Genomic DNA, 27,705 nt, shown 5'->3' on the forward strand with positions numbered 1-27,705 from the left:
TTTGTTGCGAAAGCTTGAATTTTGTGTGTATGTTTGTGTTTGTTTGTGTGTCTATCGACGTGCCAGCGCTTTCATTTGGTAAGTCACATCATCATTGTTTTTAGGTATATATATATATATATATATATATATATATATATATATATATATATATATATATATATAAAAAAAATAGAGGGAAACATTCCACGCGGGAAAATGTATTTAAAAACAAAGATGATGTGACTTACCAAACGAAAGCGCTGGCACGTCGATAGACACACAAACATACACACAAAATTAAAGCTTTCGCAACAAACTGTTGCCTCATCAGTAAAGAGGGAAGGAGAGGAGAGCTTCTGTAAAGTTTGGAAGGTAGGAGACGAGGTACTGACAGAAGTAAAGCTGTGAGTACCGGACGTGAGTCGTGCTTCGGTAGCTCAGATGGTAGAGCACTTGCCCGCGAAAGGCAAAGGTCCGGAGTTCGAGTCTCGGTCGGGCACACAGTTTTAATCTGCCAGGAAGTAGCTGAGTAGTTGATACAGAGGAGATAGGGGGCCAAGTATTAGAACTGGAATCTGGAATTTAAAAGAGCTTCGAAGACTTAACATCAAATAAGGCAGAAGGGATACCATCACAATTTCTAAAATTGTTGGGGGAAGTGCAACAAAATGGCTGTTCACATTGGTGTGTTGAATGTATGAGTCTGGCGATATACTATCTGACTTTCAGAAAAAAATATCATCCACACAGTTCCGAAGACTGCAGGAGCTGAGAAGTGTGAGAATTATCGCACAATCAACTTAACAACTTGCACTTCCAAGTTGTGAAAAGCGTAACATATAGAAGGATGGAAAAGAAAATTGAGAATGTGTTAGATGACGATCAGTTTGGCTCTAGGAAAGGTAAAGGCACGCACTAGAGAGGCAGTTCTTGCAGTTGATAATGGAAACAAGACTGAAGATAAATCAAGACATGTTCATAGGATTTGGTGACCTGGAAAAAGTGTTTGACAATATCAAATGGTGCAAAATGTTTGAAATTCTGAGAAAAAGAGGGGTAAGCTGCAGGGAGAGATGGATAATATACAACATGTACAAGAGCCAAAGGCAAATAATAAGGGTGGAAGGTGAAGAACAAAGTGCTCGAATTAAAAAGGTAGTAGGACAGGGATGCAGTCTTTTGCCTCTACTTTTCAATCTATACATCGAAGAAGCAAAGATGGAAATAAAAGAAAGCTTCAAGAGTAGAATTAAAATTTGAGATGAAAGGATATCAATGATAAGATTTGCTGATGACATTGCTATCCTCAGCAAAAATGAAGAAGAATTATAGGACCTGCTGAAAGGAATGAACAGTCTAATGAGTACAGAATATGAATTGAGAGTAAATTGAAGAAAGATGAAAGTAATGAGAAGTAACAGAAATAAGAACAGCGAGAAACGTAATATCAGTATTTTTGCTCACAAACTTGATGAAGTTAAGGCAGCAAAATAACCAATGGAAGATGGAGCAAGAAGGACATCAAAAGCAGACTAACAATGGCAAAAAGGGCATTCCTGGCCAAGAGAAGCGTACTAGTACCAAACATGGACCTTAATTTGTGGAAGAAATTTCTGAGAATGTACATTTGGAGCACAGCATTGTATGGTAGTGAAACATGTACTGTGGGAATACTGGAACAGAAAAGAATTTAAGCATTTGAGATGTGGTGCTACAGGTGGATGTTGAACATTTGGTGGACTGATAAGGTAAGGAATGAGGAGGTTCTGCGCAGAATAAGAGAGGAAAGGAATATGTGGAAAACACTGATATGGAGACGGGACAAGATGATAGGACACTCGTTAAGACATCTGGGAAAGATAGATGGAGCGGTAGAGGCTAAAAACTGTGAAGGAAGACAGAGATTGTAATACATCAAGCAAATAATTGAAGATGTAAGTTGCACATATTACTCTGAGATGAAGAGGTTGGCACAGGAGAGGAATTTGTGATGGACCTCATCAAGACTGCCAGAAGGGGGGCGGGGGGGGGGGGGGGGGGGGGAGGTTTTCTTCTTAGTCTCTTTCCTGTTATTTGGAAGATAATAACAAGTAGAAAACATTCATCAGCATTGTTTTGTGGAAGACACCAAACATCTTCATGGCTTGAGAGTGCTTACAGTATTGTTACCATAGTTAATGTTTCTTTTAGCTTCTTATAGTACTTCCTTACCCCCTACTTTTCTGCATATCCCCCCACCATTCCCTGCTCTCTCTGTTAGCTTTTTTGTGTAAATTTGCCACACATTAATAAATTTCTGGTTGATTTGTGGTTAACATCTTGAAATTTCAGTATGTATACATTTTCGTGCTTACAAATTTTCACCTTTAAGTAAACATTACTTTTTGTTTGTTTCTGTGTGTTGTGAAAAATTAGAACAGTATCAAATAAGAGAAAAGAATAAAGGAAATAATAGCACAAAAACAGGTAGAGTTAAATATCAAATTTTTTTTAGTTTGTAATGAAGTGGATCTTCCAGAAGGAGAAAAGGTTTTTTATTCATACATCGCTAAGTACTGTCAGCCAATTATGGGAGTTCGTATTGGATTTCAGAATACCTCCATTATTATTGGTTCACCTGTTAATTTTTGAGTGTAAAAATTTGTTTCTTTTTCTTCCAGATCTTTTATTGATACTTTTTATAGAAGTGAAGTAAATAATGATTCAGATAGTGTGGATAAAAATATCTTGGAAATATATTCAAGTCTGCTGAGTAGAATCGAAAAGCAGTATCCGAGCAAATTTGATGCAGCTGTTTGTAAACTGATGACAAACTCCAATACATCTGACAAGTGCAAGGAGTTGCTTCATTTTATGCCTGATGCAGCATTAAGGCAAGGAAATACAGCACTGTTTGAAAAGATAAATCACCCATCAGCAGATGTTCGCATAAAGGCAATAGAATATATGGGTTCAAAATACATGAAAATTAAGGTAAGACTTCAGTATTATTTTAGTTTCAACAGCCATAACAAATTCTGCCTGCCTGTTGGATGCAGTAAACTTCCCTTTATTTTGCTTCCTTTTCTACACAATTTCAACTTTGAAGCTAACCAAAGCATGACTGTTCTAATGGGTTGTGCTTGTGTATAAATTTGAAAATGTCTTCACACCCAAAACGGTGTACTAATAGAAACAAAATAAAAGGAAGTTTTGCTTTATACAATGGCAACCAGTGTGGTATAATACTAGACTCCAATGTTACATTGATTTATGCATTGTATTGCTTCTTAGATGTGTTTTTTTCTGATTACCAATATGTTCGTATATTAGAAAGCTTTCTAAATAAAGTGAAGCTGTAGGTTTTGATAACTTAGTTTACAGGGGGCGTTTGAAAGAATAAGAAAATAAGAACTACTTACGTGTTTGGGTAAACCTTTTTTATTTTTCGACATAGTCTCCTTTTAGACTTATACACTTCGTCCAACACTGTTCTAATTTGTTGATCCCTTCCGAATAAGAAGAATTGTCTAAGTGTGCAAAATAGCTATTAGTTGGTGCAGTCACCTCCTCGTTTGAATAAAATCTTTGTCCCGCCAGCCATTTCTTCAAATTGTGGAACAAATAGTAGTTCGAGGGAGCCAAGTCTGAAGAATAGAGGGGATGTGAAACGAGTTGGAATCCTGTTTCCATTAATTTTGTGATCACAATTGCTGAGGTGTGTGCTGGTGCACTGTCATGACAGAAGTGTGTGTTGGTGCACTGTCATGACAGAAAAGGACTTTTTTGTGGTTCAATCGCCGATGTTTTTCTTGTAGCTCGGGTTTCGAATTGTCCAGTAATGATGAATAATATGCACCTGTAACAGTTTAACCCTTTTCCAGATAGTTGATTTGTATTATCCCTTGCGAGTCCCAAAAGACAGTCACCATAACCTATCTGGCCGAAGGACTGGTGTTCACCTTTTTTGGTGCAGATTTTCCCTTGGTAACCCATTGTTTAGATTGTTGTTTGGTCTTAGGAATAGAGTAATGTATCCATGTTTCATCCACAGTTACGAAATGACGCTTGAAGTCCTGCGGATTCTTCCTGAACAGCTGCAAACCACCCTTGCAACACTTCAGACGACTCCGTTTTTGGTCAAGTGTGAGCAGTCGTGGAACCATCTTGCCTATAGCTTTCTCATGTTCAAATGTTTATGCAAAATATTATGTACCCATTCATTTGATATGCCCACAGCACTACCAATCTGATGCATTTTAACTCTTCTGTCACCCATCCCCATATCACGAATTTTATCAATGATTTCTGGAGTCGTAACCTCCACAGGACGTCCAGAATGTTCAACATCATTTGTCCCCATATGGCCACTCTGAAAATTTTGAAACCCATTATATACTGTTCTAATCGAAGGTGCAAAGTCACTGTAATGTTTGTCAAGATTCTCTTGAGGCATTTTGCCTTTCATAAAGAAATGTTTAATCACCACATGAAATTTTTCGTCGTCCATTTTTTGACAGCCACTTGACTTCCTTGATTCACACAAGTGCCAAACACAAAGAAATGGACCAATATGGCTGAAACTTGCTATGCATTCTTTCCAAAGATGCTACTAACTAAACATGACCTCGATATGCAACGGTGGTGCCATCTCTCGGACTTTGCACGGACTTTTCAAACATCCCTCATACTTACGTGAAACCTAGACTGATTTTCTGGTTATGCAAATAATGTCAAAAATTACTTTTAACCCTTGTTGTTGACTTATTTATCAGGTTAAATTCCATATATAAAGCAGATTTGTTTGTAATGGATATAATTTTCCCATTTACTACTGACCAAGGTCAAATTTGGCTCTTTTTTTTCTTTTTTTCTAAGTGTCCAGCCATGTCAATGATTTTATTTTTTTCTGGTCCAATGTTTGTGTGGAGTGAAAACAAGACTGCCTATAAATTGCACAGTGGATTTTTGTTTGACTTTCCATAGCCAAACAAAGAGAGGGAAATAGAAAAATAGAGTATCAAATTGACTAGTGTGAGTTGTAGTTTTGCAAAGAAAGATTTAAATGCTTGAAAGTAATCAGGGTACTTGAGAAAAACTTCATTACCAGTTTGAGCGATCATTGAAATATTTCATGAGCAACTGCTGCTGTGTAAACGAAATGTCAAAAACATGTCAAATCGCTGCATACATTGAAACCTCTAACTTTATCTTGATCTACATGCTGTTAATAATATTAAAATACTGATTTATATTCAAATATTTTGTATTTCATTCTTTCTGAATTAAGCTTGAATTATTTTTAGGAAAAGGAAAAACAACAGTCAAATGTTTTATTAAATGAGTTGTCGAAAAGTAAGGAATAAAATAGGTTAGAGAAACGTTTGAAGCGTCTTTGAAAGATGTTTGAAATCATTTACAGCAAACAAGGTGCTGAATGAGAATGTAAAAATTAGTATTTAACTTAGAATCCTAGAATTTGTGGACTACTAGAGGGCATTTGTGTGGTGCATTATGTAAACTGTTCAGTCTCATTTGGTGAGCATGATTTCAATCATCATTCAAAGTCATGCCAATTTTTTCTTTAATCTGTTTTATTTCTTTCATTTAGGCAAATCATTTCACAAAACATTGGACCATTCTTCTTTCAAATTTTCTTTTTCTTATGTGTAAAAGTAGGGTACCAACCTAGCTGGGCACCCAAAAATATAATGTCTATCAATTGCACTTCAAAATGATAAAAGGTGATGAAATGTGTTATTTCTTTTACAGCAGTGAGTATTGGGCTGATATTGCTTAGCATTAAGTTAATGAAAACATATTTCTTTTAGCAAGTTTTGTGTAGACTCTAATGCAATAAAATAATCCTTGCTCCCTTTCCGCACACACGCGCGCGCGCGTGTGTGTGTGTGTGTGTGTGTGTGTGTGTGTGTGTGTGTGTGTGTGTGTGTGTGTGTATTCTCATTTTCGTAGTTTACTAATACAGTTAGATATGCAGTTTACTGTGATAATGTGTGAAGACCATCCGTAATACCACGAACTGCGTGGAGTATCTTTAATGCGATAAATTTCGTAGCTGTGGCAGTGTGGTGAATAGTGCTATAAACACTGTGATATCTGCATAATATTTCAAAGTGTGTGAAATGTTGCGCAGTGATATAACCTTTGTTAAAAAAATGAGATACGAAAAAACTCTTTTGGGAAATGAAAATTAGGCATCATATGGTAGTTACAGGAAATACAGCTTCATTTGCATAGTTTATTCAAGACTATTAATCTTTGGGCGTATCATGCATGAAATATGTTTGCTTATTTGCAGAAGAATTATTGTAATAAGTATCCAGATGATGGAAAATTCAACTCAAAACTGCATTGTGCTTCTTGAATCGAAAAGGAATGCAGTCATTTTATCTTATACATTGAAACCTTTTTTCCCAAGTACAGAAGAAACATATACAGCTTTACTGTTGGGAGGCACATTACAGTTCCGAGAATGTTAATTTTTTACTTTAAAATGTAAACTCCTTGAAAATAGCTTCGAAAACAGTTTTAATAAACACACTTAAAATTGAATGCCAAGTGTTTATTTGATAGGAAAAAATGATAGTTAACATAGAATGCTATGTTTGATAATAAAATATTATTGTTTAATATTTACATTTAATTTAATTATATTTAATTTAATTTTGTGGCTAAATGCGGTTTATAACAGATGAAATGAAGTTCTGAATGTTATATGAAAGTTCTCTCTTCTTCAACAAATTCATTATGCCAGTTTGTTTAAGAGATCTTCAGTGTGAGATTTGTGAGAAAACGTCGGTTCTCAGTGAATCTAGACCCGCTGGAAAGCTGTCGGGTACAGACACTTACCACACGGTAGGAAATTTTGGACGGGTTTCAGATGTTTATGGCAAGTGTTAAAATGACTGAGCAGCTCTTCCATCCTCACCTTCTGTTGCATGTTATCAGATATGTTATCTTTTCAAACTTTGATTACTTTTTTTACTATGAAAATACAGCAACCAGCCACTCTTTTAATGCGTTTTATTTATGCCAAAGTAAATAAATAAAAACATTATGAAAAAGATACAGCGGAAATGCTGAGTCACAGATAGGCAACCCAAACAGACTATCAGACAAAGCTTTCGGCCAAACAGGCTTCATCAGACTAGGCAACAAACACAGACACACTCATGCAAAGGAAACTTATACACACATGACTGCAGCCTCTGGCTGCTAAAGCCAGACTGCAAGCAGCAGCGCATGAATGGAGAAGCTAAGTGGGTGTTGGGGTTAAGGAGGAAGTTGTGGTGGGAAGGCCCATTATTACCCCCAACCTGCCCTCCTTTATAAAAGATACTGACAATTTCCTCCACTGACTCTCCACAGTTCCTGTTCCTTTACCACATGATGCCCTGCTCCTCACTATTGATGCTGCCTCCCTTTACACCAACATCCCTAATGCTCATGGCCTTGCCACTATTGAACAGTACGTTTCCCAACGCTCGATGGATTCCAAACCTATGACCTCCTTTCTAGTCGCTATGACCAACTATATCCTCATCCACAGTTATTCTCTTTTGAAGGCATCACTTACAAACAAATTTGGGTTACAGCTATGGGCACCTGCATAACACCATCCTATGCCAACCTATTCATGGGCCATCTAGAAAAATCCATTCTAACCATCCAGAATACCAAATCCCTCACTTGGTTCACATTCATTGATGACATCTTTGTAATCTGGATTGAGGGTGAGGACACAGTATCCACATTCCTCTAGAAACTCAACATCATCTTCCCCATTCACTTCATCTGGTCCTCCTAACCCAACAAGCCACTTTCCTAGATGTTGACTTCTGTCTCAAAGATGGCCACATTAAGTATCTCTGTCCATATTAAAATTACCAACCATCAGCAATACCAACAGTTTGACAGCTGCCACCTATTCCATACAAGAAGTCCCTTCCATAATGCCTAGCCACCTATAGCTGTTGTATCTGTACTGACAAGCAGTCGCTCCCGAAAAACACCAAGAGTCTCGTTGAGACCTTCACAGACCTAATTACCCTCCAGACTATGTACAAAAACATATCTCCCATGCCTTGTCTCACCAGGTTAGGTAGAGGGCAGGAGGGGGGGGGGGGGGGGCTGCAAAAAAGGAGAGAAGTAAAACAACTATTGGTGCATTGGTGGAATAGAGGGCTGTGTACTGCTGGAATGAGAACAGGGAAGGGGATAGGTGAGTAAAGGACAATGACTAACAATGTTTTGAGGCCAGGATGGTTACAGGAACATAGGGTATATTGTAGGGAGAGTTCCCACCTGTGGAATTCAGAAAAGATGGTGTTGGTGGGAAGGATCCAGATGGCACAGGTTGTGAAGAAGTCAAAAGAACATTGTGTTGGGTAGCATGCCCAGCAACTGGGTGGTCCAGGTGTTTTGTGGCCACAGTTTGCTAGTGGCCATTCATGTGGACAGACAGCTTGTTGACTGTGATGCCCATGTAGAATGTTGCACAGTGGTTGCAGCTTAGCTAGTAGGTTATATGAATGGTTTCACAGATAGCCGTGCCTTTGATGGAATGAGTGATGCTTGTAACTGGACTGGTGGTGGGAGAATGTATGGGGAAGGTCTTGCATCTAGGTGTATTACAGGGAAAAGAACAATGAGGCAAGGGGTTGGGAGCAGGGGTTGTGTAGGGATGGACAAGAATATTATGTAAGTTCAGTGGGCAGTGGAATACCACTGTGGAAAGGGTGGGAAAGATAGTGGGTATGACATTCCTCATTTCAGGGCACAGCGAGAGGCAGTTGGAACCCTGGCGGAGAATGTGATACAGTTGTTCCAGTCCTGGGTGATATTGAGTAATGAGTGGAATGCTTGTCTGTGATCATACTGATTGATCATTGACTGGAAATGGCTTTGTTTTCCTACTTGGAGACCGTTTGCTGCCATTCATGGACTGCAAGTTTCCAAACAAAGATGGAATTTTTATGAATGATGACGTGCCATGACCCGGGCCCACAGTTGTTTGCGATTGGCTTGAAGAACATTGTCATCAGTTCGAGTGAATGATTTGGCCACGCAGATCACCTGACATTAATCCCATTGAACATTTATGGAACCTAGTCAAGAGGTCATTTCGTGCACAAAATACTGTACTGGGAACACTTCCACAATATGGGCAGCTACAGAGGCAGCATAGCTCAGTATTTCTGCAGTGAACTTCCAACAACTTGCAAAGTCCATGGTGCACTATGCCAGCAAAAAGGAGGTCCGACACAATAGTATGAAATATCCCATGGCTTCTGTCATCGCAGTGTAGATGCTACCTAAAACGTCATGTACACAGTGTACCTGTTGTCAGTAGTACTGATTTTACCATAATATAAACCTGCGTACAATTTACATTTTGCACGAAAACTAAAAGAATAAATTATTAGTGCTCATTAACAAGCCTTTTTCCTCAGAGAAATAAGTCCATTGTGCTACATTGTCTGCTTAGGGAAATTCAGTAGGATCTACACCAAAAAGTGCTGAACTTAAGATCCTTTCTCTGAAACAACCCAGCCAGTGAAAGCGGGCAACATAATAATGATAGGATTCAGTGATTACCACATGCACTGGAATTAATGTAAGGTACTAGACCTTGAAATTTCAGATATTTATTAATAAAAAAATTAGAAAAAGTGGGTGTAATTTGTGTAGCAAAAGCTTGATATATAGGCAGTAAAACTGCCAAAAGCAAAGTACCAATTGCTATATTTCTTATAAGTTCATGCAGGTATGGCTGTCAGCAGTGTAAATATAGCTTCACTCAAAAGCAGATTTTTTCATTGCTTGGATAACCCAAGAACAATATGAAAGAACCTCCTATAATTACAATAAGAAAATGAAAGAACCTTCTATAATTACAATGATAAAATGAAATTTAAAGATAAATAAAAAATGTAGAATTGCTTCAGCTGAAGAACTTAACACTAGGTATGAGTTTGAACAACTCAATAAAGAGCTGCAAATCATGAGATTAAATAGCAGTTATGCACATGTGCAAGTCAAACATTTGTGACCAGTTCATGAAAATTATCAGCCTATTTCTGATGGTTCCCAGCCAGATGTGTCTGGTTTGGAACCTCTGTTCGAACAGGTTACTGTGAATCAGGAGCAACTGAAAGTAGTTAGCTGCACTTCCTGAATGCTGTTTCAGTACTGCATATGCTGAGGATGGTTCTGGTCTGCTGCTTGTAAAGACCTGCTGTCCTACAGCTGCCAAATCTGAGCAATTTTGCTTAGGATCAAACAATAGTGATTTGGGGTGTTTGTTATTTGTGGTCTTGTAATAGTGACATTTGAAGCATTTACATGATACCTTTCCCAGATAGGACATCCCGGTTGACAATGCCATACAATCATTTCATTTCTGTATAATATCCCCAGGTTGCTCATCACTTTTTTGCATGTGTGCCGCAAGCTTGGGGTTCTTAACAATTGTGGCATTTTTCTCTTCGTATGCTGCAGTTCTATTCTGTGGTTATTTCTTTCCATTTGACTAAACCTTCAACGGATACCCTATTTGATGTTGACTCACAGCCATTCCCCTGGTCTCTCATTTCAGTTTTTCAGTTTAATTTTTCTGTTAAATCCTACTCACCTTTTTGTTTATTTACAAACATCCCTGATTACATGGTTTGATCTCCATGTTCAAAATTTTTCCCATTTTGGGAAGCTTGTCCAATATCCTATCTAATGACAGGCCATATGAGGAGTTGCAGGTATCTATATGGTGGTTGGTAGCCCTTGACTGTGCATAGAACATGCTTCTGGTACCTGCTACATTTCCTCCTTATGAATGCTGAGGAGTTGCATCTATCTCATGTACAAACTGCAGACTACAGGCAACAGTCTTCGTGCCTGGTGGCCAGTGCTTAGGTGGGATGGCTCACATTGAAGAACCTTTGATTGGAGTAAGTGGCATCATGGCAGACCAATTGACTGAAGAGAATTAAGTTGAACCTTACGGGTGATCTTATGGTCCCAGCAGTCTTACCAGGGTGATTAACTCACTTTAATATGGGAGGATATAACCTCAACAAATTTCCCTCATTAGGTATGAATCAAGATGAAATCTGACCTGTCAAGAAGGAAAGAGATGTGTGCCTCAAATTCCAAGTCTGTATGAGGACTGACAATGAATCCTTCAATACCTAACCATTATTATTTGTGGACAAAACGCAATACATGTTTAGTGACTTCATCTCAATAAACAAAATACGAAACAGATCTGTAATGCTCAGTCTTGGACATTAAGCTGCAGCAAATTCAGCAGCAGCTGAGTCACAACTACCTCTCACAGGAATCTAAATAAATTCAAAAGTATAATCTTCCACAGGAACATTATACATCAAAAAAATGAAGAATTATATGCTGATTTGAAATGGTATCAAGTCAGTTTTATCCTTCAGGTCCAATGAAGGCTTATAAATAACAAAGTAGACATTGGAGCACTTATCTTGGACATTAAGAGTGGTTTACTACCAGTGTTATGGTCCGTTGGGCTGATGAAAAGCCTTACGTACCACCCACCATGAAGTGCTTCAAATGTATGAAATTTGGCCATGTGTCATTTAGGTGTGCAAATGAACCTATCTGCGGAGATCACAGATGACTACTACACAGGGTGGCAGGGTGGCCCCGCCCACCCTTTGTACCACCATCTTGCTGCATCAGTTACGGTGAGGATCACTCCCCACCCACCCACACACACACACACACACACACACACACACACACACACACACATGCACATTGATCACCAACACACCATGTTGCAAGAGGAGAATATACTATCAAAGAGTTCAAGATCTTTGATCATTTAATGTATCAAGAAACCAGATGACAGCAAGTTAATCCCCAAAAAGTAACCCTTCCATCAAAGACAAACATACACTATCCCTCCTTTCTTGCCACTGGGCCCTGTCAGCCATCTTAGTTCATAGACCTCTTATACTAAAAAACAGCTCTCCATTCATTTTAGTACAGCACATGGATGCTTCGCAGCCTTCAACTTTACGATCTGTTTATCCTATTACTCAGTGGAAGGATCACGATGATCTCTATGGTAGCGATCACTACCTGATCATTTTATCCTAGCCACATCAATATTGGACATTGCCCCCCCATCCCCACCACACACTCACACACTCACACACACACACACACACACACACACACACACACACACACACACACACACACACACACACACTCTCCCCTCTCATCCCCCACGTTTTGTTAGTAAGAATGCTGATTGGGACACATTTAACACTTCCTTAATGCTTCATATGCTTCCCCTGTTGATATCACTTTCTTCAAGATCTCTCTGCTTGAAGCCAGTCCTATGATGGACAGAGGATGTCACTGAGGTCATTAAATGCACTTCAGCAGTACAGGGTAAGTCAAAAAGGACTTTCTTTGGAATGATATAGAAATTTATTGAGGTAACTCACAGAATCATTTTGTAGCAAACAACCTAAGTTTGAGTCATGTAGTGCATCAGTACCTCATTCCACCACCAGCACAGTTAAAATGTCTATTTTCACTGGTGCGGAGTATGCTCACTCTGCAACTGATGTTCGGTGTAAGTTTTGCACTGAATATGCTAAGAAATCCCCAAGCAGGCCTGCTGTTGCCCTTAGGAAATTGAAAGCATATGGCCCTTTCTTCTTCATGCAAAAAACTGTCACTGATATTGTCTGTCTGGATTCGCTTGAAAACATTTTAATTCTACAGACCAGTGAGGATGACTGAGATGGGCTGGTTTACTACCAGCAAGATGGTACACTACCTCATTTCCTCACAGAAGTTCGAGGTTATCCTTGATAATCACTTCCCAGGTCAATGGATTGGACATGAAGGGCCAATCACATGGCTACCTCACTTCCCAGACTTGACACCAGTGGATTTCTTTCTCTGGGCTTTCATTGAAGATCATGTGTGTGTTCCTCCCCTACCAAAAGATTTAGCGACCTGAAAAATCGAATCTAAGCTGCCATTGCACAAGTTACACATGATTTGCTGCGAGTGTTGGAAGAAATTGATTATTGATATTACGTTTGTTGCAACACATTGAGTGAAAATAACACTTGACACTTTCATGTGAAACATGACATTGTTTGCTACAAAATGATACATCTACCAGTTCAGTAAGGTATCTCAGTACATTTCTGTATCATTCCAAAGTTGCAAAGTCCTTTTTGACTCACCCTGTTTGTAAATTGACTGATATCCTAGGCTTCCATAAGGATGACACAGTGAAAGCTGGCACTACTGTCACCACTGTCAGTGTGGCGATGCACTTCGCCCAAGCATTATCATTTGTAAACTGTCCTCCTCCTGCCTTCTGTTTCCACACAAGACGAACAGATAGTGCCATCCAGTATTTCAATACAGAATCTTTGGAACTCTAAAACACATCTCGGCAACAAACATTCTCCCAAAATACAGCTCTGATTCCTGACTGGATACAAATCAAATGTTAGACTATTTACCTATAAAATGCAAGACCCACATCTTTATTATTTTTAACTGAATCTGATTTGAGGGCAAGTTCCCACTCCTGTGGAGAGAAAGTATGATTATCTGAGTTTTGTAACCAGGAAACACCCCATAAGAGGCGGATAGCTACAGACCATTCTGTCTTACCAGTGTTCTATGTAAATAGGTTGAGCACATGGTAATCCAGTGACTCTGCTAGACCCTCAGCATGGATGGCCTCTTGTGTAATTCGTAGTGTGGATTTCACGTGGGTCGGCCTACAAGTGATGACCTACTCAGAATGGCTTTTACCCGGTGTCAGCATCTCATAGCTGTCTTCTTTGTCCAGTTTATCTGTGCCAAAAGTTGCATCATGCATTTTTGCTGACATATAGCTATTCCATTTATGAAAGCTTAATCAGACATGCCAGATAAAATCTAATGTCCTACATCTCCCATGTATGAGACAGGCGAAATACCCACAGACTTCAAGAAGAATATAATAATTCCAATCCCAAAGAAAGCAGGTGTTGACAGATGTGAAAATTACAGAACTATCAGTTTAATAAGTCACAGCTGCAAAATAGTAACGCGAATTCTTTACAGACGAATGGAAAAACTGGTAGAAGCGGACCTCGGGGAGGATCAGTTTGGATTCCGTAGAAATGTTGGAACACGTGAGGCAATACTGACCTTACGACTTATCTTAGAAGAAAGATTAAGAAAAGGCAAACCTATGTTTCTAGCATTTGTAGACTTAGAGAAAGCTTTTGACAACGTTAACTGGAATACTCTCTTTCAAATTCTGAAGGTGGCAGGGGTAAAATACAGGGAGCGAAAGGCTATTTACAATTTGTACAGAAACCAGATGGCAGTTATAAGAGTCGAGGGGCATGAAAGGGAAGCAGCAGTGGTTGGGAAAGGAGTGAGACAGGGTTGTAGCCTCTCCCCGATGTTATTCAATCTGTATATTGAGCAAGCAGTAAAGGAAACAAAAGAAAAATTCGGAGTAGGTATTAAAATTCATGGAGAAGAAGTAAAAACTTTGAGGTTTGCCGATGACATTGTAATTCTGTCAGAGACAGCAAAGGACTTGGAGGAGCAGTTGAACAGAATAGACAGTGTCTTGAAAGGAGGATATAAGATGAACATCAACAAAAGCAAAACGAGGATAATGGAATGTAGTCAAATTAAATCGGGTGATGCTGAGGGGATTAGATTAGGAAATGAGACACTTAAAGTAGTAAAGGAGTTTTGCTATTTAGGGAGTAAAATAACTGATGATGGTCGAAGTAGAGAGGATATGAAATGTAGACTGGCAATGGCAAGGAAATCGTTTCTGAAGAAGAGAAATTTGTTAACATCGAGTATAGATTTAAGTGTCAGGAAGTCGTTTCTGAAAGTATTTGTATGGAGTGTAGCCATGTATGGAAGTGAAACATGGACCATAAGCAGTTTGGACAAGAAGAGAATAGAAGCTTTCGAAATGTGGTGCTACAGAGGAATGCTGAAGATAAGGTGGGTAGATCACGTAACTAATGAGGCGGTATTGAATAGGATTGGGGAGAAGAGAAGTTTGTGGCACAACTTGACTAGAAGAAGGGATCGGTTGGTAGGACATGTTTTGAGGCATCAAGGGATCACAAATTTAGCATTGGAGGGCAGCGTGGAGGGTAAAAATCGTAGAGGGAGACCAAGAGATCAATATACTAAGCAGATTCAGAAGGATGTACGTTGCAGTAGGTACTGGGAGATGAAGAAGCTTGCACAGGATAGAGTAGCATGGAGAGCTGCATCAAACCAGTCTCAGGACTGAAGACAACAACAACAACAACAACAACATCTCCCAGAGTTTGGGTTGTTCCATCTAGAGGCAGAGATCAACTAGCCATCCAGAACATTTGAATCAATTCCTTCATTTTATGATACTTAATTAAGGATTCCAGAAAAATGGTACTGGTCAAGAATTGCAGTATCAGCTCATCTACAGTCTATTGGTTATGACTTTTGCTTACCTCTTCTCAATACTCTCACTATGTCATATTTGGGAACATCCTAACATTTCTTGCATTACCAACAGATTCACCTGGACCTTTCTCTTCTGGGTCCAAAGGATGTCATAGAACCCTTGCATTTTTGCCATTTGTTCCTCTCGATATTCAGGTGAATACTCTAATCCTGTTAGTGTTTATCTGGATGGCTCAAATTCTGAAGATGGGACAAGCTATGCCTTCACATGCATCAGGACAAATGAGCAACACTCCCTGCCTAATGGATGCTACTCATTTGTGGCAGGATTTATGGCAGTACACCCAACCCCATCGCATGAGTCTGTCCTCACCTGTAGCGACTGAATGAGGACTGTGAGGCTATAGCCCACTGTTATTCTTAGCATTCTTTTGTAACACAAGTACAAGATCTCTTCCTAGACTTTTGCAACATTGGGAAAATGGTGGTATTCCTCTGGCTCCCCTGTAATATTGGTATCTCGAGGAATGAACTTGTGGATTGGTTCACCACAGAGGATATTGGGAAGGATGCTTTGGAAATAAAGATAACAGGCTGCAATAGGTGGGCAACATTGTACCACTGACACTTAACATGGAGAATCCCCGAAGTGTGGGACAGACTTTTTGAAACCATCTTCCATATGGAGCTGAGTGTAAGATGATCCTGAATACAAGACAACCCCCTCTTCCTTTTTTTTTTTTAAATAGGCTTCTTGGGAATATTTTATTTTTAACATAATGTGACTTACCAGAGTTACAAACTGTTTTACTGATATAAAATAACTGACTAAAAAAAGTTATCATTATACCTATTTTAAACTTTGTTTATTGATTGTCTACATTTTGATAATAAGAGGAGATAAAAAATAAACAAAAAGAACTGCCTTACCTAATTTTTATTTTCACTTTCTTTATTGCTTACCATCCTTGTGATATCAGTAACTGTAATTGCGCACATCATTGCCATCATCATTATCATCACCATTGTTGTCATCATAGTTATTATCACTGGTATCACTATCTTAATTTGTAAACCTACTGGCATTTCTTTCTTCCTGACACTCCTCCCATCGTATGTCATCTTCTGAGCCATGCATAGCCTTATTGGATATGCAATGCTTTTTTAATCATTTCACAATAGATTCACTTGAGATTCTGCTCCAGGCAGTAAGGATCCACCACTGGCCCCTCCTGGATACTGGGAGATTCTTTAACTCCCGTCCCCTTGCGGTGAAGGCATGGTATCGTTGAAGAAGTCAGTCACGGCAAAGCTGTCACATGTGAACCTTAGATGATTACTTGAAGATGTGAGGTCATGCTACTAGAAATTATTATGAGGGTGAATCAGAAAGAAGTTAAACCATCTTGCTGCAAAAGCATACAGTGTGTCGTGACCATGGCCAGTGTGTAGCGTGTGACAATAAAGGCTGAAATGTCTGGTAGGATGGGTGGTGTGATATGCTGTCGTGTTATGTATGCGGTGCGGGCTAGGCTCAGTGGAGTGTCAACTGGATGTTCATTCAAAATTGGAGGTGTGAGCATCAATCAGATTTCTGTGGGCTAAGTGGCTCAATTGCATAGACATTCATTGTGAAATAAAGCGATGTAAGCAATTTGATACTGGACGCACACATCTCACTGGTGAATATTGCAAAGGCAGGCCAGTACCGTTGCAAATGTTGACTGTGTGGATATGATCTTTAGAGAGGATTGGCGCACAACACTGCAGGAAAGTGCCAGCATGCTGAACATTTCGTATGGCAATTCGTTCTCCATTGTTCACCAGCACATTGGATATTATAAACTGTGTGCTGGTTGGGTCCCACAGGTGCTCACAATATTCACAAGGGACAACGTTTCCAATCATCACTAGCATTTTTTAACAGTATTCTGTGAAGGGCAGTGAGATTCACCAGAGGGCACGAAACGTGGGTGCACCTCTTCTTTGCCGAAACAGAGTGTGCATCAGTGGAATGGGTGCAAACCACATTACCACGATGAAAGAAGACCAAGGCCTAACCTTCAGCAGGAAAAGTGATGGCAACAGTGTTCTTTGATGTGGAAGGTGTGGTAGACATGTAATTTATGCCCCAAGGCATGACAATCAACAAACATTAAACCGGTTGTGTAAGGCAATTAAAGAAATGCACCAGGGAAAATTGAGTGCCAGTGTGGTTTCCTTGCACAACACAACACTACACATGGCCCGCCAAATGTCCAAACGTCAGAACTGTTGCAGAGATTCAAGTGGGAGGTATGGCAACATCCACCATACAATTATCATGTGTTGTGTTCAGCAAGATGAATGAGGACCTTGGTGGATGACTATTCCGAAACGATGAGGAGGTGAAAGCAGCTGTACCAGGTGGTTAGGTAACGCTGGAGACCTACAGGCAGTTGTTCTTTCAGGATCATTTTCCTGTGAAAAATTGCGTGTGATAGAAGCTTACTTCCGTCTGCTAATGTACTCAGCATTACCGCTATTCTTGTCTTCTCACTGCCAGAACTCCTTATAGAAACACTTTCAATGCCCTTTACATCACTAGTAACATTTGATGGCACATTGAAATAAACAGATGTCTGATCAGCATTGCCCTTGTGGCTTAGCAAATAGTCATGCCGTTTCCTAATATTGATTATATTATGCTAATATGCAAGTAATTTTTCATGATATACCATGGGTAGTCGCTGAGCTATAGCATAGTTCTGTGTTGTAATATAAGCACTGGCCTTTTTATCATTCTCGTGCATCAGCCAGTACTTGCTTTGAATTCTGCGACACATGCATCTGAAAAATTCTTCTTTCCTCTAGTATCTTCATTCAGATAATTTCTCAAGTAATCGAGCATCATTCATTGTGTTTCTCATGCATTACTGAACAACCTGCTGCTCCAAATAGTGAAAACTTCCCTGCTGTAGTTCACTGAAAGTTTGTTGTTCTTTATTTTCCATCTGATGCCACCCATGAACATTACTTCTGTGACAGCAAATTTCCTTCCTGCTGCACAGTTGTTTGGGTTATAGTGCACTTCCTGTGTCAGCAGTTTTACACTGTTGATAATGGCATGATGACTCACGGAAATCAAGACAACCAGTCATGAGTAGCCAATGAGAATGATGTTTTTATTTTTTCACTTTGTGAATGAAGTTAGCTGATTTTTTTCCTTTCTCTCATAGGTATTTAAGTTTTGATACAGGTAACTTTGTAAATTGTGAATATTAGAAAATTACAGCTAAATGATTCTGAGAATGAACATTATAAATATCAGTGTGGCTCATTTGTAAGTGCACTTTAGCACACTTCTAGTACTGTCACATTTCCTGGATGAAGAGAAATATTCAATAAGCTACGTCGACTTTGACTAGTGACGCAATGTTAGTGGCTGCTGTGATGTTATATTTTGGTTCGCATGTTTACAGTTTTGCTTGCAAATTTCAGGTCACAGTGAGTTTTTAGATTTTCTGCATGGGAAACTACAGTGTTACGGCTTGCAATAATATTTTGTTAATTGAGAATCTGCGACTTATATACCAGATATTTTGCATTTCTAAACAAAGCATTTCGGTAGTGACATGTAGCTTGCTGTTAAACCATAAATTCTTGTTGCTATATTGACAAAATAACACAGATGGGAATTTGAGTGAAAGAAGGGATTATAAATAAAACAGAATTCAAGCAAAATGAGGAATAGAAACAGTGAATGCAGTAACACTGATGAAAATACAAAATGATAAAAGGAAGACATTAAATAGAAGTTAGTACATGAAAATAATTATATTCACATGGACAAAGATTCCGGAATACATAAAAATAATTCAGATCACAGGGACAAAGATCAAGATGAAAACACTTCATGGAAGGAGAGCAAATAACAAAGTTAATACAATGATGAAAATGTTGTGACAAAGGATATAAACTGAAAAAATACATTTAAACCAACTGATTGACTAAAAATAATGATCAAGGTCATTTCAATAAAGATTTCAAAATGAAAAATATTAAAGCACTAGGTGGGATTCAAACCCACGATCTTCTGCATGCGAGGAATGTACCTTAACCACTATGCAGTGTTGCTATTCTGCATAATACTCTTATTTTTAAATCTCTAGATTCTAGAGGATCCTGTGAAATTCTTTTTTATTGATTACTCACAAATGAGGTCCTACACTACCACTCTTAATGCTGATGCCTTTCCTTTTAAGTTCTTCAAAAGTTAATTTTGTTGTATGTGCTGAATCTGTCCTTCCAACAACCATTCCTTTTCCATTTTTCCTGATGCCATTGCTCTTTGGCTTCCCTGAACTTTCTGTTGTTTTCATTTCTAACTGGTTTATATTGCTGGACTCATTTTTTAGGATTCCATTCCTCAGTCAGTAAAAATAGGATACTTATAGGATCACTATGTCTGTCTGTGTCTGTCTGTCTATCTATCTATCTATCTATCTGGTAAGACCCCTAAAAAAAAAGGTTCTATGTCAATACAGTCAAAAGATATGACCATTTATGTCACATGCTTTGATACTCACAAACTCACTCATCAGAACTTGTAGAAGCATTGTCTATGTAAATGATTAAGTTTATACAGAACCCTCAAAGTGTGACTCCTACTCGCACTTGTCTGGTTTTTTTTATACAATGTGTTGTTTTCATCTGCATTATAAATATCTGCCTAGTACATTCCTCTCTTATTTATTCAGTTGACTCTTGCCATGGATTCTCTAACCTTTCTGCAGCAGATGTGGTTCAGTAAAATAATAATAATAATAATAATAATAATAATAATAATAATAATAATAATAATCCTTGAACCAAAGCCCACTGGCATCTTCTTAGACAATTGCTCAGTTGTGTAGGACTCATACCAGATGATACTGAATGTGTACAAAGGAGGGTGGCATGAATGGTAAGAGATTTGTTTCACTCATGGGTGAATGGTATGGAAAAGTTGAAAAACCTGAATTGGCAGACTCTTGAAGATACACACATACCATCCCCTGAAACCCTGCTTATAAAATTTCAAGAATCTGGAGATATTCTTCACTCAGGTGTTCCAGTCAGTACTTACACACTGAGTGGCAACTATTATCTTCATTACTTCAGTGATTATCAGTTTCTAATTTTATAGTACCATTCAGATTTTGATTGTGTGAGCTTAAGTTGATGACCTGCTATTTGAGTCTTCCTCAGAATTTTTGCAGATAGTATTGATGTTTGCAGTGGTTAGATGGATGATGGAAACTGTGCCCATGTTGCATATCACATCTTGTCTTGCTTAAAATGCTGTGTGTTTTCTGTCAGTACATGCTGTATCTTTGGTTTCAGATTGATAATAAATTTCAGTCTTATTTTCTCAAGCACTTGATTGGCTGTCAATTCTGTTACTAATTATTTTTTCTGATTGGTGTTACAAGATGAGTTGTATATATTGATGGTAGACTATATTTTTGAAAAATAAATAAATAATAAATAAATAAATAAATAAATAAATAAATTACTTCAATTATAACCAGTTATTTCTCATGAGTGTTTTGGTAACTGGGCTGTAATATGTGTTATCAAGTGCTCTCTATGAAATTTATGTAAATCAGTGATTTTACTTGCGACATTTTTGATAGTTGTCAAACCATGTCTATGTATCTGTTGCTAATTGTTGATGCTTATTTGGTGCCGATACTGATGATGTTGCTATTATTTGGAATACCTAATGAATAACTCCTTAGTACAACTTCCTGTGTACAATTTCTTTTAGGAAATTCTGATTGTGGTATTTTTATTTACATGCTATTATTTCTTTATGAGTAAATTATTTCATATTGTTATAGGCCATTGATGAGCAACTCCTAGTTGACAGTCTATCAGAGCGGATGAAAGATGATAGCCCAAGAGTCGTGAAAAAAGTGTTCAGCAGCTTTGACTCATCCGTTCTCACATTGTTACTGGGTCCTGATTATTTACTGAAGAATCTCATACAGCTTGCAAAGAAGTGTTGGATACTGAGGGGAGAATGGACTGAAATTGCTGCAAGTGTTCTAAACATTATTTGCAGTGAACAAGTTAACAGTTTTTTTGAAAAAGATGGTCACATTCTGGTTACTATTTTTCCGTACCTCTTTCCTGGAGGGAAAGCAGAAGCCCAGATTGCTAGGGACATTTTAACATCATTTTTTGCTGGAACTAACATGTTATTGACATATATCAGGAGAGGTATGTACATGAGTGATCACTGAACTTGTACTGCTTGTTTATATTTAATCCCATTCTAATTGGGACTTATTACTGTGATTAAATAAATATTTCTATTGTTTTAGGTATGCCTGACCCTGATAAATGTGACACCACACAAATCTGTGTTAAAACATTTAGAGGCCTCATTACCTGCCATAGCATACCTGGAATGAGTGAATATTTGCAGGAGGCAGCACAGCTTGTAGAACCTGAGAATTCCGACACTGTTGAAAAGTTTCTTGCTCTCCTGTTTAAATCCTCAGCAATAACCAAGAAAGTTACTGCAAAAGAGAGTAAAAAGATTCTTGATGAGGCTGTAGCATATGTTGAAGGCTCAAAGGTAAAGACATTTACATTTTTTTAAAGGTGACTGTTGGTCAGAAAAATACCACATACATTAGACAGCATATTGATTGTTCCAGTAAACAGTAGGTGTTAACCTGAAAATCTCTCTTATGGAATAATAATATCTCTTCACTGATCAGTGAGTATTTCAGTATGGCATGTGATGTGTGTGTATCACTTTAGAATATCTTCATGAAAAATGAAGGAAAGGTGCAGAATTAAAGTTTAATATCCTATTGATGACACATCATTACAGATGGAGTACAAACTCAAATTGGGGATGGACAAGGAAGAAAATTGGCTATGCCCTTTTCAAAGGAACAATTTCAGCACTTGCCATAAAAAAACGGCAGCCCTTCAATGTGCAGTGTCTCATATATGTTCAGTTGGGAGGGAGCATGAGAGGTTTTCATGTTGCGGGTGTCTGTCCACCGAGCCAGCTTTGTCTGGTCAGGCATTGTTAGCAGTCAAATGGAAACTAGGTACATATCAAACCACCTTGCAAAATCTCGTAGATGGCAGCTGTCAAGTAACACTAGGTATGCTTTGGGCAGGACATGCCCCTAAAATGATCCTGCCACAGATGAGAGAATGATGTGTCTGTATCAGCACAGCTGACACTATTAGTTGCGCAGTGATATGTTCCAGGCATGTTTGCAATCAGCTGACTTTGAAATGACACTCCTAGATCAAGTTGAAAATTGTCTATAAACAAGTCGCTATCTCACTGTTTCTGGGTCCATTTATGCTGGGGAAGACTCGCTGTTTGCCAAGCAAACACATGTTTTTGCGTAAGGGGAAAGCATCTAACGGGTTGCAAAACTTATATGTCAGCCTCCTGAAGCTCATGGAACACAGTTTAGTGGGAGAAGTGTGACTCATAGGCTGCATCAAGGTCTCTGTTTTTGATTTTTTATTTCACACATCTAGTTCTGTTGGACCAAGTTGAGCAGCAAATCTCCATGGTCAAGGAATGTGTCAGTACATGAAATTACATCAGGAAAGTATTAATAGATAAAATAAAATGTTTATGAATCCCATTTATATAAATGCAGTCGGTAATGTAATACTGGAATTAGCTTAATTTTTCAAGGAACGCCTTAACAGAATATGAGTGATCCATGAGGAAACTCTTCAGTTCAGATTTGAAAGTGCTTGGGTTACTACTAAGATTTTCGATATAGGCGCGCGCGCGCACACACACACACACACACACACACACACACACACACACACACACACACACACGGCCAATGTCAGAATAGCCAGACTAATGAACAGAGATCGACAAGAGGTTTGCAAACTTCTACCATTTATTGCCAGAACTGCCTGATTCAAAACCAAAAATACCTTTCGAGAATGGGAAGAGTTGGCCCAAAATGTAATAATATACACCACAAGCAAATCAAAATTAGTAAAGTAGACTACTTTCTGTATCATACTATCACTTACTTCAGATGCTATTCCAATATTAAAAATGACAGCGTTAAGTCTTTGTGCAGGATGCTGAGCATGGGCTTTCCCTGACAATTTACTGTCTATCCAAACACCTAGGAGTTTGAACTGTTCAGTCACACTAATCAAATGCCCTTTTTGTGTCATTAGAACGATCACCGTGGTCTAGGGGTAGCGTCTTTGATTCATAATCAAAACGTCTTCGGTCCCGGGTTCGATCCCCGCCACTGCCTAAATTTTGATAAATAATCAGCATTGGCGGCCGAAGACTTCCGGCCTAAGAAGTCAGCCTCATTCTGCCAACGGCCTTGTCAAAGAGGGCGGAGGAGCGGATAGAGGTTCAGGGCACTCTCTTGTCCTAGGGGTGGGAAATTGCCCCTAAAGGCGGAAGAATCAGCAATGATCAATGACATGAGGATGCAGAAGGCAATGGAAACCACTGCATTAAAGACACGTAACGTGTATCCACAGGACATGTGGCCTGTAATTGAAGAAGTGTCATGATGATCTCTCCATTGGCAAAAGATTCCGGAATAGTCCCCCATTCGGATCTCTGGGAGGGGACTGCCAAGGGGGAGGTTACCATGAGAAAAAGATTGAATAATCAACAAAAGGATAACGTTCTACGAGTCGGGGCGTGGAATGTCAGAAGCTTGAACGTGGTAGGGAAACTAGAAAATCTGAAAATGGAAATGCAAAGGCTCAATCTAGATATAGTAGGGGTCAGTGAAGTGAAGTGGGAGGAAGACAAGGATTTCTGGTCGGATGAGTATCGGGTAATATCAACAGCAGCAGAAAATGGTATAACAGGTGTAGGATTCGTTATGAATAGGAAGGTAGGGCAGAGGGTGTGTTACTGTGAACAGTTCAGTGACCGGGTTGTTCTAATCAGAATCGACAGCAGACCAACACCGACAACGATAGTTCAGGTATACATGCCGACGTCGCAAGCTGAAGATGAACAGATAGAGAAAGTGTATGAGGATATTGAAAGGGTAATGCAGTATGTAAAGGGGGACGAAAATCTAATAGTCATGGGCGACTGGAATGCAGTTGTAGGGGAAGGAGTAGAAGAAAAGGTTACAGGAGAATATGGGCTTGGGACAAGGAATGAAAGAGGAGAAAGACTAATTGAGTTCTGTTACAAGTTTCAGCTAGTAATAGCGAATACCCTGTTCAAGAATCACAAGAGGAGGAGGTATACTTGGAAAAGGCCCGGAGATACGGGAAGATTGCAATTAGATTACATCATGGTCAGACAGAGATTCCGAAATCAGATACTGGATTGTAAGGCGTACCCAGGAGCAGATATAGACTCAGATCACAATATAGTATTGATGAAGAGTAGGCTGAAGTTCAAGACATTAGTCAGGAAGAATCAATACGCAAAGAAGTGGGATACGGAAGTACTAAGGAATGACGAGATACGTTTGAAGTTCTCTAACGCTATAGATACAGCAATAAGGAATAGCGCAGTAGGCAGTACAGTTGAAGAGGAATGGACATCTCTAAAAAGGGCCATCACAGAAGTTGGGAAGGAAAACATAGGTACAAAGAACGTAGCTGCGAAGAAACCATGGGTAACAGAAGAAATACTTCAGTTGATTGATGAAAGTAGGAAGTACAAACATGTTCCGGGAAAATCAGGAATACAGAAATGCAAGTCCCTTAGGAATGAAATAATTAGGAAGTGCAGGGAAGCTAAGATGAAATGGCTGCAGGAAAAATATGAAGACATCGAAAAAGATATGATTGTCCGAAGAACAGACTCAGCATACAGGAAAGTCAAAACAACCTTTGGTGACATTTAAAGCAACGGTGGTAACATTAAGAGTGCAACGGGAATTCCACTGTTAAATGCAGAGGAGAGAGCAGATAGGTGGAAATAATACATTGAAAGCCTCTATGAGGGTGAGGATTTGTCTGATGTGATAGAAGAAGAAACAGGAGTCGATTTAGAAGAGATAGGGGGTCCAGTATTAGAATCGGAATTTAAAAGAGCTTTGGAGGACTTACGATCAAATAAGGCAGAAGGGATAGATAACATTCCATCAGAATTTCTAAAATCATTGAGGGAAGTGGCAACAAAACAACTATTCACGTTGGTGTGTAGAATATATGAGTCTGGCGACATTTCGGAAAAGCATCATCCACACAATTCCGAAGACGGCAAGAGCTGACAAGTGCGAGAATTATCGCACAATCAGCTTAACAGCTCATGCATCGAAGCTGCTTACAAGAATAATATACAGAAGAATGAAAAAGAAAATTGAGAATGCGCTAAGTGACAATCAGTTTGGCTTTAGGAAAAGTAAAGGGACGAGAGAGGCAATTCTGACGTTACGGCTAATAATGGAAGCAAGGCTAAAGAAAAAATCAAGACACTTTCATAGGATTCGTCGACCTGGAAAAAGCGTTTGACAATATAAAATGGTGCAAGCTGTTCGAGATTCTGAAAAAAGTAGGGGTAAGCTATAGGGAGAGACGGGTCATATACAATATGTAACAACAACCAAGAGGGAATAATAAGAGTGGACGATCAAGAACGAAGTGCTCGTATTAAGAAGGGTGTAAGACAAGGCTGTAGCCTTTCGCCCCTACTCTTCAATCTGTACATCGAGGAAGCAACGATGGAAATAAAAGAAAGGTTCAGGAGTAGAATTAAAATACAAGGTGAAAGGATATCAATGATACAATTCGCTGATGACATTGCTATCCTGAGTGAAAGTGAAGAAGAATTAATTGATCTGCTGAACGGAATGAACAGTCTAATGAGTACACAGTATGGTTTGAGAGTAAATCGGAGAAAGACAAAGGTAATGAGAAGTAGTAGAAATGAGAACAGCGAGGAACTTAACGTCAGGATTGATGGTCACGAAGTCAACGAAGTTAAGGAATTCTGCTACCTAGGCAGTAAAATAACCAACTACGGACGGAGCAAGGAGGACATCAAAAGCAGACTCGCTATGGAAAAAAAGGCATTTCTGGCCAAGAGAAGTCTACTAATATCAAATACCGGCCTTAATTTGAGGAAGAAATTTCTGAGGATGTACGTCTGGAGTACAGCGTTGTATGGTAGTGAAACATGGACTGTGGGAAAACCAGAACAGAAGAGAATCGAAGCATTTGAGATGTGGTTCTATAGACGAATGTTGAAAATTAGGTGGACTGATAAGGTAGGGAATGAGGAGATTCTACGCAGAATCGGAGAGGAAAGGAATATGTGGAAAACACTGATAAGGAGAAGGGACAGGATGATAGGACATCTGCTAAGACATGAGGGAATGACTTCCATGTTACTAGAGGGAGCTGTAGAGAGCAAAAACTGTAGAGGAAGACAGAGATTGGAATACGTAAAGCAAATAATTGGGGACGTAGGTTGCAAGTGCTACTCTGAGATGAAGAGGTTAGCACAGGGGGGGGGGGGGGGGGCAAAAAAAAAAAAAAAAAAAAAAAAAAACACACACACACACATTGGGTTTTGTCGAATTGTGTTTTAGAAACTGTAAAAACTGAGTCTGACCATGATTTAGTATTAGTTTATTTTCTACAAGCCATGAACTTATGTCTGGAACTGCACTATTTGAAACAGTGGAAATATTGTGCACAATGTCCTTTACTACCAAGCCAGTGTCATCAGCAAACAGAAATATGTTAGAATCACGTGTTAATAGTAGAAGGCACATTGTTTATATATGTAAGGAACAGGATGGCCCCAACAGCTTTAGCAATCACTAATGGCCTAGAAATGGGTCTAAAATTGTCTTCAATATCCCTTTCTCCCTTTTTATAAGATGATTTTGCTACTGAGTGCTTTAATCTTTCAGGAAACAGACTAAAGGAAAAATAACAAATATGACTAAATACAGGGCTAACATGTGCAGCTCAGTACTTTAGTATTTTGCTAAATACTCCATCATATCCGTGAGAGTACTTAATCTTCAGTTATGCAATTATTGACACTAGCCAGCACAGGTGCTCTGTGATCAGTTGTTTTCAGGCACTTCAGAAAAGATAGTGATTTTGGTTCTGGGTTGTAGCACAGTTAACATTTACATCTACCTCAGTACTCTGCAAGTCACCTGTCAGTGTTTGCTGAAGGGTACTCTGGCATCAAAAACTGATCCTCCCTTCCATGTTCGTCCCACAAATGTCGCCTTGGAAGAATCATTG

General features: G+C 39.0%; 1 protein-coding gene across 2 annotated transcripts in view; it reads left to right on the forward strand.

Moving 5' to 3' along the window:
• The window catches only part of LOC126484124 (HEAT repeat-containing protein 1), a 271,959-nt gene that overhangs the window by 59,632 nt on the left and 184,622 nt on the right, over window positions 1-27,705 (forward strand). For both annotated transcript variants that reach the window (XM_050107506.1, XM_050107508.1), the window contains 3 exons: window positions 2,643-2,955; window positions 21,330-21,711; window positions 21,816-22,072. In XM_050107506.1, coding sequence (XP_049963463.1) covers window positions 2,643-2,955; window positions 21,330-21,711; window positions 21,816-22,072 — 952 coding nt within the window. The remainder of the gene's footprint in view (window positions 1-2,642; window positions 2,956-21,329; window positions 21,712-21,815; window positions 22,073-27,705) is intronic.

Source organism: Schistocerca serialis, chromosome 6 (assembly GCF_023864345.2).
Source record: "Schistocerca serialis cubense isolate TAMUIC-IGC-003099 chromosome 6, iqSchSeri2.2, whole genome shotgun sequence".
Taxonomy (NCBI): domain Eukaryota; kingdom Metazoa; phylum Arthropoda; class Insecta; order Orthoptera; family Acrididae; genus Schistocerca; species Schistocerca serialis.